The sequence below is a fragment of the Sylvia atricapilla genome, chromosome 3 (genome assembly GCF_009819655.1).
Source record: "Sylvia atricapilla isolate bSylAtr1 chromosome 3, bSylAtr1.pri, whole genome shotgun sequence".
Lineage (NCBI taxonomy): Eukaryota > Metazoa > Chordata > Aves > Passeriformes > Sylviidae > Sylvia > Sylvia atricapilla.
In genome coordinates this window covers 34499265-34513399 of record NC_089142.1, presented here as the reverse complement: position 1 = coordinate 34513399, position 14135 = coordinate 34499265, and the positions used below count along the sequence as shown (strand labels likewise).

The 14135-nt window shown below is 36.4% G+C and overlaps 1 protein-coding gene across 2 annotated transcripts in view; it reads left to right on the top strand.

Annotated features, from left to right (window-relative positions):
• CEP162 (centrosomal protein 162) overlaps positions 1-14135 on the top strand; it is a 44831-nt gene that overhangs the window by 12222 nt on the left and 18474 nt on the right. For both annotated transcript variants that reach the window (XM_066315089.1, XM_066315090.1), the window contains exons 5-16: positions 2999-3151; positions 3405-3591; positions 4495-4544; positions 5788-5903; positions 6865-6895; positions 7277-7399; positions 8112-8303; positions 8461-8542; positions 9372-9639; positions 10795-11062; positions 12757-12899; positions 13698-13925. In XM_066315089.1, the coding sequence (XP_066171186.1) occupies positions 2999-3151; positions 3405-3591; positions 4495-4544; positions 5788-5903; positions 6865-6895; positions 7277-7399; positions 8112-8303; positions 8461-8542; positions 9372-9639; positions 10795-11062; positions 12757-12899; positions 13698-13925 (1841 nt within the window). The remainder of the gene's footprint in view (positions 1-2998; positions 3152-3404; positions 3592-4494; positions 4545-5787; positions 5904-6864; positions 6896-7276; positions 7400-8111; positions 8304-8460; positions 8543-9371; positions 9640-10794; positions 11063-12756; positions 12900-13697; positions 13926-14135) is intronic.

Below are 14135 nucleotides of genomic sequence, written 5' to 3'. Positions count from 1 at the left end.
GAAGTTATAAGTATTAGCTTTAGTTTTTAATTATAGGTAGAAAATTAGAGGTAATTTAATGTATGAGAAACTGAATTGTATTACATTTTCAGAATGTCACTTTGAAGTCTCACATCTCATTCTTCTCTTTATTCCCTGTCCACTATGTGTTAAAATTTATAATGTTTATGTACACTTAGAAGTAGTTCCCTCTCAATCTTCCAGTGCATCTTGCAGCAAGGCTTTGTCAAAATCCAAAATGTTGGAAAAATTTCATAAGGACAAGAAAGATTCATCCTTAAACAAAGAAGGAGCCCTTGGAGAAGGAGCCCTTGCTTCTGCCAGTCCAGATGGTTCTGAGGGTAACAAATCTACTGCATTTTGTATGGTATTAAAAAGGTAAAATGACTCAATTCTGACAGACTTGGTCAGATTAAGAAGAAAGAAGATACTTTGTGAAGTAGATGTTTCTCATTATCAGTTTGAGTCCTTTGTATTTATGTTTCTAAATGTTTCTCTGCAATTGTGTTGGTTAGAAATATTCTTCAAAGTGAAACTCAGGTTCTTAATTTTAAGTGGCTGTACTTTAAAAAAGAATACCATATATCATTAGCCTTACAAAATGTTGCATATAAACATACAGGTGGCAAAATCTTTGGCATTCAAGATAACTATTTAAGAAGCTTCTAGGAGAAGTAACAAAATCAAATGGCTCTTGCTAGCCTCACTGAAATCCGTGGGACTGTTCAAACAGCTAAAAACACGGTGAAGAGACTGTTAAATCCATATGAGTTGATATTTTCTCCAAGTTTGATAGGTTTCTCAGAGTTCAGATTGTGGAGGGCGAGAGAAAACAAATACTCTTCCCTTCACTAGCAATGGGGGGTGTGTCTGGGTGTTAAAAATGGCTAAATTGCAAAGTTTAATGGCTGCAGAAGCAGTATTTAATTTTCAGATTATTATGGAAGGTGCTTTTTAAAAAAAAAACTCTGATTTCACTCAAACCCTGACTAGCAAAACATTTAAAAATTATTAGATAGCTTATGTAAACTCTGTGAAGCCTTCAAGATCAATGTACATCTGCTGAGATATTTCCCTGGATATGAGGTGATTTAAATAAAAAAACAAAGGCAAATGTTTTCTTTAAACTTCTGTTGTATTAAGCATTCTAATTGGTTTTTTTAACTGTTGTATAATCTCCTCCTTTCTTGCAAATCCCTACATAGGAGGTCAGTTGCAGTTAGCATTATTTCATTCTGCTAATAAATTCTCATTCAAAAAGAGGGTGTTGAAGGTCTGGTGAGATTATGGCTGTTCTAAAGCTCTGCAAAAAACCTGTGACCCAGCTGCAAACAGACTCCTATTTGCTGGCTTGATAACTAGAATAGAGTGCCATCTAAGTAAATTACTTTAAATTACTACATTTGACTACCTGAGAAATGGGCTCTTTGTAGTTTTTTACTTTCGTTCAGCACTCTGAGCTTTCCAATTTCTACTTTTCAGTGTAGCAATATGTATTTATTTAGGCATTAACTGTTCTATACATGTGAAGCTTGACCTTTAGACAAGGTCTCTGACATTTATTTGTTGCATGCAAGGCAAGTCAGTCAGAGCTCTATATTGAGGACAGAGCTGAGGTTAGATACAGGAATGTGGATTTCCAAGATGTGGATTTCCAATCTTATGCACTTAGCCTCCCAATAAGATATCCAAGGGGACTTTGTCATTAAAATCAAGAAAAAAAAACCTATTCCACTTTTTAAAAAGGAGGCTCTTACAATCAGATGAACATGCTGAGGACTGCCTAGTAGAGAGAGAAAAGATGTTGAGACTCCTACTTTCCCACCTCCCCTCACTCTGAGTACATTTTCAGTACCAAAGGGAAAGGATTCTCCATTGTCACAATCTAGGCAAGTATGGTATTTTTAAATGGGCCTTGTATGGACCTGTAAGAGAACAGAGGAAGATCCCAGAGCTGAGGCCCTTGGTCAGCACATGGAAGCCTGATTTTAGTGTTATTGATGTATGGATCTCATCCAGTCTCCTGCAGCAGGAAATGAGCTGTTGTCAGTGTCTTCACCCCTTCTGGTGTGTTCAGTACAAGGACACAGCTACAGTCTCGACATCATGTGGCCAGACAGAGCAAGAAATTCCAAGTGTTACCAACTGACGATTCATGTCGGAAAAGATGGACTTAGTTTCTGTTCCCTTCTGTGAGAACTGTTAAATAATTCCATGTGTCATTTGATAAAATGCATAAGCAGTTTTTCTCCTATCCGTTCTCCAACAAGAACTTACTCAGAATCTAAGTATAAATGTGTGTGTTTTGCAGGCAGCCAGAAGGGAGTTTTTGAACTAGGAACATCCTGCAATATCTGGCTTTTAGTCTTCCACAAGGAAGTAGATATGGTAGCATTATGCCTGAGAGCCAGCATAAAGTTAAGGTGATGTTGAGCCCTCACAAAAGTGAAATTACAATTAGGAGAGCAACTACAAGTAGTAGTTGCATAAATATGTAGAATGGGAGAACTGAGTGTTCATCAGTGACTTTTAAGATACTTTGATTACTATTTTTTTCCTTTTAGCCTTTAAGCAACAAACGAAATGTAGCAGCTAAGCCAATGGCTTAGCAAGTTCAAAAAGTTTGTGGTGATCTGAGGTAGTAGATCAAATAAAATGAACTGGGTTTTAAGAAAGAAATGTCAGTTTCTGTATAGGGAATGTGAGTGAGATTTTCTTTCATGAGTAATGTGACAGTAACTTAGTTTTTACATTTGACTTGTGCTGAACTTTTGGTATGCATGCAAAGGATAAGAAGACAATGTTTATAATAGCTTAATTAATTAAGCAAGATTTACATACAGAATCAGTGAAAATCAAGTGAATGTGAATCATGAGACTGCATATCTTTGCAATTGCAATGTGAGATTAAAACTGGTGCTTCTGGAATAAGACTAGAAGACTGATGTGTCAAATAGCTTTCAGATGGTAGTCAAGAATATTGCAATGTTTTTCTTAGGAATGCGCGAACGCAATGGAACCTTCGTCAAGATACAGAACACTTCACAGCCTGTGGGAGAAAGTCATGAAAATATGGATGTGGAAAAGATGCAGCTTCAGAAAAGTAATGGCGATGCTGTCTCTTTGAGTAGAGACAGCCTGGAAACAAATGGTGAGAACTGAGACCCCAACCATTTCATCGAGATAACTAGATCTAAATATGTTACTATTAAAAGCGGTTTACCTTAATTCATTTCTAGATAAAATTACTCACTTCTGTCAACTGTGTTGTGAAGTCTCACTAGTTTATGATGATTTGATACCATTAATTTTTATGAGTCTGTCTGTAGTTGTTGTTAACTATTATGGCTATTCTGTGTGGACATATAGCACAAACACAGTTTATTTTCTTTTTTGAAATTTAGATTCAGTTTTAGCTTCTGGGCCTAATCAAAGTATCACGGGAGTTGGATTGGATACCTTGGAAGAACAAGAAGAAAAAGAGATCTTCTTTGCCAAGCTTGAACGAGAAGCTTCCTCTACTATTGATTATTCAAGATTAAATAAAGAGCTGGATTCCAATGATTCTGTCATACTCGCGCCATTTGTACGGTAATTTAGAGGGAAGAAAAGTTGTGGACTGTTTTAGTGGGCACATGTGGCTTGGGTATGGCCACTGATATTTTGGATGTTATCCTGTATATGATTTTGTTTGTTTATTGTGGTTTGGCTTTTTTACTTAAGGACAAGAATGGAAATGAGCTTAATAAATAAAAGTGAGGGCATGACTTGGTGATGAATGAATGTAGCTCCACAGTCTTGTGCATAACTCAGTAGTAACAAATCGGTTTCTTAATCGTAAGGAATAACTAAATGAAGAGGTAACGACTGATAATAACAAGAAAATGGATTTTAGACATGATATTACAAATTAATCTAGAGGAAATATGCTTAATCTTCATAGACTAGGGTAGCTCATTTATAATCAGTTACGTGAAAATGAGTTCAAACATCTGTGAGAGAAATGGATGAAGGAGAAGTTCAGGCTGCTGTTGCTGAAAATGCTAAGTTCAGAGGTGACTTTAACGTGAAAACAGTTGGAGGGTCAGAATTCTGGAGAGCTTTGGATAGGGATAAAACTTCCATTTTATGGGAAAAGGGGAAAGAAAGATGAGGTGGGTGTTTTTTTAATTTATTTTGTTAATCCAAAATGACAGGGTCAGAACAGGAGGCAAACCTTGATGAAAAAGTATTTTTTGAGGAGTTAACGTAGATCTTGAAGGGAATGCAGAAAGGGAGTAGTTTAAAGAATTTGATTAAGAATTTTAGCTGGGAAATACTTTATAATTGCTGACGCTTTACCACTTTTCTTACCTTTGATTTGATTTGCTGGGCAAATTAAAATTTATTCTTTTATTACTAAGTTTAAGAAGTATCAGAGTGTAGAGTTCCAAGAAAAAGGGTGTATTTATTTGCTGTCCAAAAAGAGAGTAGAATTTTTATTTTATTTCTCAGAAATGAAAATGCTGAAAAAGAAGAAGAACCTGCACATGAAGAGAAATCTGGTAATACAATCTTTTGTTTTACCTGTAGTTCTACATCAGCCTTTTAGGCTGTCCTTGCATTATGACTATGTAGCTGTTATTCATACAGAGGGGTTAAGGGGTTTACTCTTGCTTCAGTGCATTTTCTTTTCTTAAGTGGATTTTTAATCTATTGTAAACCAAAAAAACACAAAAGAAAAGGGAAAAAAATAGTAAAAACCCTGTGTCATTCATAAATGAAAAAAAAACCTGATGTTGAAATTTGATTTGATGTTTGATTTACTCCAGTGTTGTAGCTGTCATCTGTATTTTTGTGCCATCTTCCCATTCTTGTGTTTAGTCTTTGTTATCTGCAGTATTACTCTTATCTGATTTCCCACCCTAAATTTCCATGCTACATTTCTTGCTTATTTGTCTTTCACTTGTCATGTCTCTTTATTTCATGCTTCATTGCTGGCATATGATAGAGTGTATTCATGTAATTTAATGGATTGTATTTTCAAATGTATATATTTAGCTGAACTTTGAGAGGTCCTGTTGTCAGGCTTGAATTTCCCAAGCATGAGGAGAATGTATTTGTAAACTATAAACACATAAAGAACACATTATGAACCTGTGTTTTGCAAGGGTTCTAGGTTTAAGTGTTACAGACAATGCAGACACTGGAGCCTGTAACCACAGGAGCTGAGTGGGAGAGATGCAGCAAAAGAGAACTGAAACTTGTGAAAGTATCTAGAAGACTGAAGGAAAAGTCTTTGGCTTGCTTTCAAAGTTAATTCTCTGACACACTTGGTTTTAAATAGTGCTTACTCTTGAGAGTGGCTTTTGGTCCACGAAAGTAGGTAATAAAAAGCCAAATTACAGATTCTGAGTCTCAGAACTGCTGGAGTTGTCAAAGTAAGTGTACAGAGTACTTTATCTCCAGGGTTGAAATTCTATCATTTCACCCCTAAGTGGGAGAGAGTAATTGAATAAAAGGGGTCAGTTCAAGTACACCTTGAGGAGACAAAGCATATCTGATTACAGGGCAAGCTTTCTTTGAATTTAGAGATATTATGTGTGACTTTCACTGTAGTTTTAGTACCACGCTCAGTTTTGGAAACTTTGTGTTGCCTCTGAAAGGAGTAAAAGGTGCCTGTAAAAGGAGTAACATTAGCAGTAGCTGTTCTTAGAGGAGGCATTGGGGAAAAGGAAATAGCTGTCTCTTACTGCTTTATCTTCCTTGAGTTATTCATTCAATTTGATGTTTATTTTACTCTTTTAGGTAGCTACAGTGAAGATTTTGAAGAAGAAACAGATACTAATCCTGCCCTTAAAACTGAGGGAGATCAGGTGAATCAAAACATCATGTCAGAAGTTGATTTAAGTCCTCAAGAACAGGTATTGTTAGAACAGCTTGCTAAATGTTTCTATTGCAGAGATTTTAAAAGCTCTCCAATATGTAACTAAATACAGTAAACCTTTATATGATACATACTGTCTCAAAGAGCATTGTGGCCCTCAGACTATATCTTTCTGTCAAGGATGTGCACTTTACTGTGATAGATCATAGGAAGGGTTAAGATCTTCACAGGGTTTCCTACTTACTCTTCCTTTGAATTAAGAAATGAGGATGGAAATGCACGAGTTATGAACTTGGGTGGAGACTCGCCCTTGGACTGGGTAGTGGTTAATCTCTCAGAGTATTGAGGTGACATCTACACTAACAAGTGGCACAGACTGATGGAAGTAATTCTATACAGAGAAGCCCTTTGGACAAAGGACCCAAAAATCTCCACTGTATGGGCTGTGAGGGCACTGCTGTCCACAGGCTTAGTCAAGGCTTTTGATGTGTAGCACATCTGGTTGGAGCACATAGATGCATCCATGGAGCACACATTCAGATTTGGGGTTTTTTTCAGAAGTAGTCTATAGAGTTTCATGTGTCCATTTTCACTAGTAAACTGAATTGGTTTTTAGTTCTTTTAAAACAAATTTATTAGTGGTATTTCTAATAAATGTTTAGAAAGTTAGAATGGAAGTGTAATAATGTGCTTACTGCTACTTAACTTTCTTTTCTCAAATTACAGCAAAAGAAAACCAGAAAGGTGTAAAAATGTTCCTCTATGCAGAGAAGCATTTAATTTCTGTTCACTTGTGAGAAGGTTTATAGAGTACAAGATGTTGAGAACCTTTTGGTGTCCTAAGAAGGGTTTTAGAGAAGTGCCTGTTCTTGGAGAATGTATAACTGCTTAGTTCTAAAAATTCTTTTAGGTATTGGACCAACTTCTAAAGTTTGTTCAATTTTTTCCTCTGATATTCAAAAAGTAATTGTTTGTGGTTGTTTTTTTGTTGTTGTTAGGAAGAAGCAAACACTGGCATGCTGGCTAAAGGTAAGATACAAACTTTGACCAGAGGAAGAAGATTAAATGTAACTTTTTGAAACTTGCTCACTCGATTTTTACTATTTTGGTTTTTTTTTTACCTTATTTTATTGTGTTGTACTGAAAATATGTTGGATTGAAATAGTTAAAAATAATCTACATGAACACTTCAAGGTAATCATCAATGTATTTTTATATTTATTACACCTTCTCGGAACTCAAATTTGTAATCAGAGTTCATTGATTTTCCATTAATGGCAATAAAATAATCTACATAGTAGTTTTTGTATGCTTAAGACATCAAGATAAGCTCTTTGTCACACTTTTAATGCCAATGTGACAAAGTATAAATAAGAGGATTTTTATTTACTTAAATATTTATCTTCTTAGTTGTATTGCTTGATTCACAAGATTCTACTCTAGAACTTCAGAAGGCCATTGAAACATCAGATGTAGCTCCAGGTGAGCATGATCAGCCCGAAGAAGTCAGTGCAGTTGAAATGAATGAAGCAGGTAAGGGGTACTTTAAAGAAAGAAAATAAACCCCAAAAAAACCCCACCACACAATAAAACTCAAAAACTAAAATCTTACTTTATTAAAATAGTTGAATCCAATGTCTTCACTTGTTCTTAGATTAACTTGAAGCTCTTGGCTTTTGCCAATAAATCTTGAAAGCAGGAGGAAATATTTCAGGAAAAAGTGATGTTTCTGCTAAAAAAACTCCTTTTTACGCTTGGTTATTGCAAAGCAGCTTTTGATGCTGCAATTTCATATTTAAATACCATCTCCTCTGGTTATTTCTCAATCTAAAATTCTTCTTTGACAGCATTGAACTGAATTATTAAATACATTCCCTTAGCAAACTTCACACAACAGTACTTGTATAAGGCCACCTATATCCAGATTATGGCTGTGATGGCACCTGTTAAAATAGTCGTATAACATAAGCTGTTAATTTTGGTACTGTAAAATATTGAGGTGGGGGAGGATGGGGGAGAGGAATGCAAACTGTAGATGAGACAATTTAGTAGGCACTAATTAACTTGGCAATTGTTTCTTTTTATAAGAAAAATGAGATTTTTAATTATTTTTTTTTTATGTAAGTGGTATCACTCTTTTCCCCACACAATAGACCAAGCTAGTAACTGAAACACAGGCTCCAGTGGGATGTTTCCCAAAACAGAAAATCCAGTAGTGTCTCTTACAAGCCTGCTTTTTTCTCAGGTACTTCCTGTGGACAAACCACCAGTGAGATGGAAGCACTACAGCAGGCATACCATCATGTTGGTCAGTCTTTGGGGGACACTGACGAGCAGAAACTGCACAATTCTGCACTGGCAGCCTCAGAAGGCTTAGGGCAAAGCATTTCTCAAAATAATGACATCTCTGCAAAAAAAATGTCAACTGTTGATTCAGGTAAATAGCTCAAAGGAAGATATGTATTGTACAAGGTTGTGAAACGAGTAAGCTAGTGATATCTATAATACTCCATTTATGAAACATTTTTAAATTATGTCTTTGTAACAACTTTTTTTCCTAATAATTTATTTTATATTTATTTCTCATTATCTAGATTTACCTACTGTGGAAGAATTGATGAAAACAATTAGAGGGCAAATGTGTGATATCAGAAGTTTTGATGTGGACCTTGAAAGGTATTTATTTCAAGATGCCTTTTAAGAATTGCAGTAACTTAAAGCTGCTACCGATTTGTGAAAAATACCTTACTAAATAACTCATCTGTCTCTTTCTCTAATTGAATACTGAAATTTTGTTACATCTTGCACTGGCATTATGGCATTTGCAGTGAGCTGTTAAATGAATTATATAGTGTTCAGACCAGGGATTCCCCTACTTACTTTGGGTAATAAGCAGCAGTGTTTGTCAAATCTTCTGGGGGAGTGTTCATCACTTTCACAGCTAGGATCTCTGCCTTCCTGGTCTTCTGCGCTTTCCCCTTCTCCATACAAAGATTTCAGCCCACATCCTATCCTAGCTCTCCGAATTCCATAATCTTAAATTCAATTCCTCTTAAGATCAAACCCCACTGTTGGGATTCTTACCAACCTGTGCTCCATACTTCCCCCTTTGGTGCAACTGTTCTGTCTAGGGCAGACAGCACAGGCCTTGGAACTGTCAGATACACAGCTAATGCTTAGCAGATGAGTTCAGGGGCTTATCATGTAGCTGCGCTCAGCAGAAATACTGCTCTTTTTTTATTAGTGTTAATTGCAGGCTTACAGGTGTTTATTTTGTAGCCAATTTTGCTACCTCCCCAAAAACAGAGGCTCTTTTTGCACAGCATGGGAGCGAATCTGTATGACTAAATCTGCAAGATGGATCTTAAAAGAGGCTTAGTAGCTCTTTGACATTCAGGCAGTCTTTACAGCTGATACCTAAAGGAAAAAATGGCACGCTTTTTGCAGAGTGATGGAAAAGCAAAGGGCAAAAGTCTTATTATGTATGACTTCTTTTTTCTTGTAGTCCTGTGAAACTGGTAGGCAGCACAGAAAATGACCTCATTAGCCACTCACCCTTTGAGGACCCGCAGAATCATAGTACAGCCTGGGAGAAAAACTTAGTTGAAAAGTTTAACAGAGAAGAAAGCGTCTTTCTACGGACAAGTATGAATGACGATAACTTCCAGAGGATGACTGAGAAAGAAGTTCAAAACAGTGAAATACAGCCTGATATACTAAGAGAAAAGATAGGACAAGACTCTCTGCTTTCACAAGGAAGCAAAACTAAAAAAGTGAGTGTTACCAACCAGATTTTTGTTATATGGAAGTAATTTTTAAAGGTAGGTATTTTAGACTGCCTGTCACTTGATTATGCTCTGATGTTAAGAAATTGAGAGACTGTTGTTCTTTTTCATGAAATTCTCATGTTGCCATTGCTATTGTTGGTCACCAAATCCAGTGGACACTGGGACCAGTGGGATTCTTCTTGTCCCAGCCCAACATGTGCAAGACTGCTGCAATGCTCCAGCTCAAAACAGTGATGTCTCTGAGCATATGAGCATTGGAGGGACACATGTAAATGCACAACAGGCTCAGAACAGGGAACATTTTTACAGAGAGAACAGTTAGAAATGCAGTTCAGTAAGAATGTAGAAGAGACTGCAATGGTCAGTGTCCAGCTGAGTCAGACAAGCTTGCTGACCAGCCACCTGATCGTGTCACCAGCTTTTTTAATCTGATTTTTTCCTCTATTTCCCAGACTTGTTTCTTTACCTAGTTTTTATTCTTTTCCTAAAGATACTGTAAATTTTGCATATTCTTACAATCATCTCAGACATTCCAGAACAAAATTTACATAATCTCAAATCTTCTCCCTGCATCTCCAAATTCTCTTCTCCTTGCATCCCCTAGATTCACACTCCTTTAGGCAATTATCTCTTGTGTGTGCAAGGCACTGTAGGGACAGAGGTTTGGCTGATTTACCCTAGTGGGTTGCCCACCAGGGCAAACAGGCTAAACTTTTTCATTTGTTGGTCTTGGGAGTTGAGTGCTTTGTTTTTGATGATCAAGTTTAGCAGGGTTCCTCTGCCAGCCACTGTTCCTTTCTTCATGGCTGTGTGTCTATATTCACTGTTTATTAGCCTTTGGTCATGACCTACCTTATTTGGTAAACAAAAGATCTTGTAATGTACAGTACAATTGAAATAAAAATACAATTTCCCAGATCAATTAAATAGAGCCAATACAAAATACTTGCCCTATGTAGTTCTGAAGTAATTCTGCAAAATTACTTACTATTAATTTGATTGAAAATAATGCTTGTCATCACCCTGAGTCTTACAGTTGTGTAATTTTGGTAACTGGTTCTATGTTTTTCACTGGTGAATGTTACCCTCAGTTTACAGCAGAGCCTAAAACTTGTTTTAAACAAATGTGTTCTGCCACAGGCTCTTCGGTCTTGTTCCTTGAAGAATGAAAGATTAGGATCAATGGCAACCAAACCTATGTCACATAAGAATATCAGAAGTCCAGCAACTGCACACAAAAAGAAACCTCCACATGGTCCTCATGGACTGGTTAGAAGTTCTGGCTATGGAAAACCCAGTTTAATTTCAAAGCAATCTTTTCCAGTTAATGAAAAGAAAACACCAAAAGAGACTTTCAAAAATACCTGTATGAAAGCCAAAAGTCCTGCAGATAGAGCAAAATCTAAAGGTAATTCTAAGTTTTAAGAGTTTTAATTCTGAGTTCAAGAGCCAGAGAGGTTTGCTTTTTATGCTTCATATTAAAAAACCCCAAATGTCATAGAGAAATCTAAACTCAAATGCAGTTAAGTACTGTTTTTTTTCTGAATTAGCATGAAATTGCTGTGAGAGAGACTTTTGTATGAGTCTTTGTAGTCTTGCTTCGTTTCCACTCACATTTACCACTGCTGTGTTTGAGACTTACCTGTTGTTCACCAGTAGGACCGAAGGAATAAAAAAAGCTGGTGTTCAAAGATTAATATCTACAGGTTGACATTTTTCATTAAAGTAAATGCAAAGATTCACTGACTTGCGTGTTTGAGGCTCAATTCCTGTTCTCAGCTTCTTCTTTTGATCTTTGCTTTCCTAGAGTACAAAAAGGTACTAAAAAGGAAGTCCTATTTTCTGTCCATGTCTCATGGAAACACTGTGGAAAGGAGAATACCAGTGTAATCTTGTGAAAACGGGGGTTACAATTAAAGGACTGAACCTTTTTATTTTGGGGTGAAGCTTGAAGAGTTTCATGAGATAATTCAGCTTAGTGTCTTTGCAGACCATGTTTGCTATCTGTGAGGCATGGGCCAGTAACTCTGCAGGTACCCAGGCTTTAGTGCATTTCTAGCATGCAGTGCTTTTAAAAACCCTGCAAGCAGTGTCAGGAAAAGCCGTTTAGGATTATGTTACCTACCTTAGGGAGATGCTTCAGTGGCAGCTGTTGAACTGAAGGACCTCAGTTCCTCAGTACATTGTTGTGTCTCCCCGGGGAAGAGGAGTTTTTACGGCCTGGTGAAGGTGGTAAAGTGAATGACAAGTACAGAGAAAATAAGACCACTGGCTTCATTCATGCTTGCTCTTTCCTCTCTAGCTGTAACCATTCACAATAGCAATTTTAGGTGATTTCAGAAATTAATCTCACCTGGCCGCATTCTGCAAGGGCCTCCCCTATTATAGCTAGGAAGAGAATAGCATTGAACCAAACAATTCCCAAGTAATCAGTGCTAAGGGGCACCTTTCTGAAGGATGTGTGACATTAAAAAGGAGTGACATTTGGAAAAGAATAGTTGTCTGATGGGGTTTTTTTCAGGTGTAACATTGCTAAGCAGGAGAAGTTGAAATGGAAATTGTAGTTACTATCTGTATTTCAGAAGGCTAAGATATTAATAGTTCCATGTATGTTAGTGACTCTAGGGGAAACTTTCCTGTTTTCTTATTCCAGTCAAGTTGTTATTTGATGCAACAAATAAATGTTGCATTTCTTTCTGTGCTGTGTGCGCTCCAAAGTCTGTTTTGAAAATTGTTGTGTCTTATCTTCCACATAGCTTGAAATATGTTTTGTTTCTGCATACTTAGATAAGTGGCCACTTCTGAAGTGGAGGAGTGAGGTTAACCTTGTTTCATGAAGGATTTATTATCCAGCTACTTGTTTCAGTTGTTCTCTTGGGTTTTGTTTTATCTTGTCATCAGTTCATTACTGAAAAAAAACCCAACAAAAACCTCCAGTTTCCATAGTCTATCATTGTTTTCAAGTTTCTATATTTCATTCAAAATTCAGGTTGTAGAATACTTTATATACCTACAGGTTGGATTATATTAACATGTATTTTTCTTAAAGGACATAAAATTCTGAATTTAATTTGTTCTATTTTACTTTCCACCTAAATGAAGAAGCCTTATTTGCTACTAGGATAATAAGATCTGCGACAAGTGAACCAACTTTGGAGGGAAGTATTAACAGAGTTTTGTCTGGCCAATCAGTTGTTAGTAATCTTGGACCCCAGGCTGTGGATTATAACAGGCAATATCATCATGTGAGTAATAATCAGTGATGCTCCTAATTATAGCATGTACAACTTGGTTCGGAGGCCTATTTTGTCAAGGCTTTTAACAATTATCACAAGGTTGGCAAATACTGAAATATTGAATTAAAACTTCCCTTTGGTCAAACACTAGTTTTTGTTTTTAAAATATGCAAATATAAGCATACTGCTTTTCAGTTGCTTGGATAATGCTGTTGCTTTGGTGGTTCTATATAATTAAAGTGCTTATTAAATTCTAAAAATTACTATTTCAATGTAAAAGAAAGTTAAATAGAACTTCAACTTAACGATATTCTGCTATGAATGTTTAAACAGTACTACTGTTCAGGGATTTTTCTTATTTGCATTGCATGAAATATTTAATAGTGTCTTTTCACTTCTCCAACATGACTGAGTTTACGGTACCATAATGGTTTTTCCTTCTCCCTTATCAACTGCATAAAAAGCTATTCATTGAATACCTGAGGCATTGCTGCTTTTCTAAAAGTAAGATGTATAATAGAATAATTCTGGTAACAATATAGTGACTCTTGTATGTGGTGTATTTGTTTCTTTTTGGGTTTTTTGTCTTGTTTTCCTCATATATACTTTGCAAATGAGAAGGTAGCTCATTAAAATAAATATAGGATGTTTTGCCATTAAAATGTTGGGGTGGTTGTATTTTGGGTTGTTTTTTCAAGTGCCTTTTGTTGTTGCTGAGAACCAGATAAACCAGTTAAATAAAATTGCTGAGCAGAGTTCTGGTGAACAATCAGCTCGTGTAATGTTTCCCTGAATTGTCTGCCCTAGGACTTACCATTTTCCCCTTTCAAAAGCTGCGATAGAGAGCTGTATCTGTTAAAACGAGTACAAGCAGCAGAGGAGGATCTGCACACAGCTCAGGATTTGGTTCAGCAGCTGAGCAGCAAGCTTGCACAAAAAGAGAAGGAGATGGAGGCCAAGGTAGTGGAACTGAAAACACATCATGAAAAGGAGCTTTCCCGTCTGGGTCAGGAAAACTATGTTCTTCAGAGTAAGGTACTTTATCTATTATCTTGTATCCTGTGCCTATAGAAGAGAAGAAACATTGCTTCTGAAAATTGAATCAATGTTACTTTACATGAGTTGTTGGTGAGCAGAAAATCCAAATTTACACAGACACTGCAACTTTATAAATGCCTACCTGCTGTTGCATTTATCGCCTGTAAGACAATTTTTTTTTTCTTCCTGGAGATAAAGCATGTTATC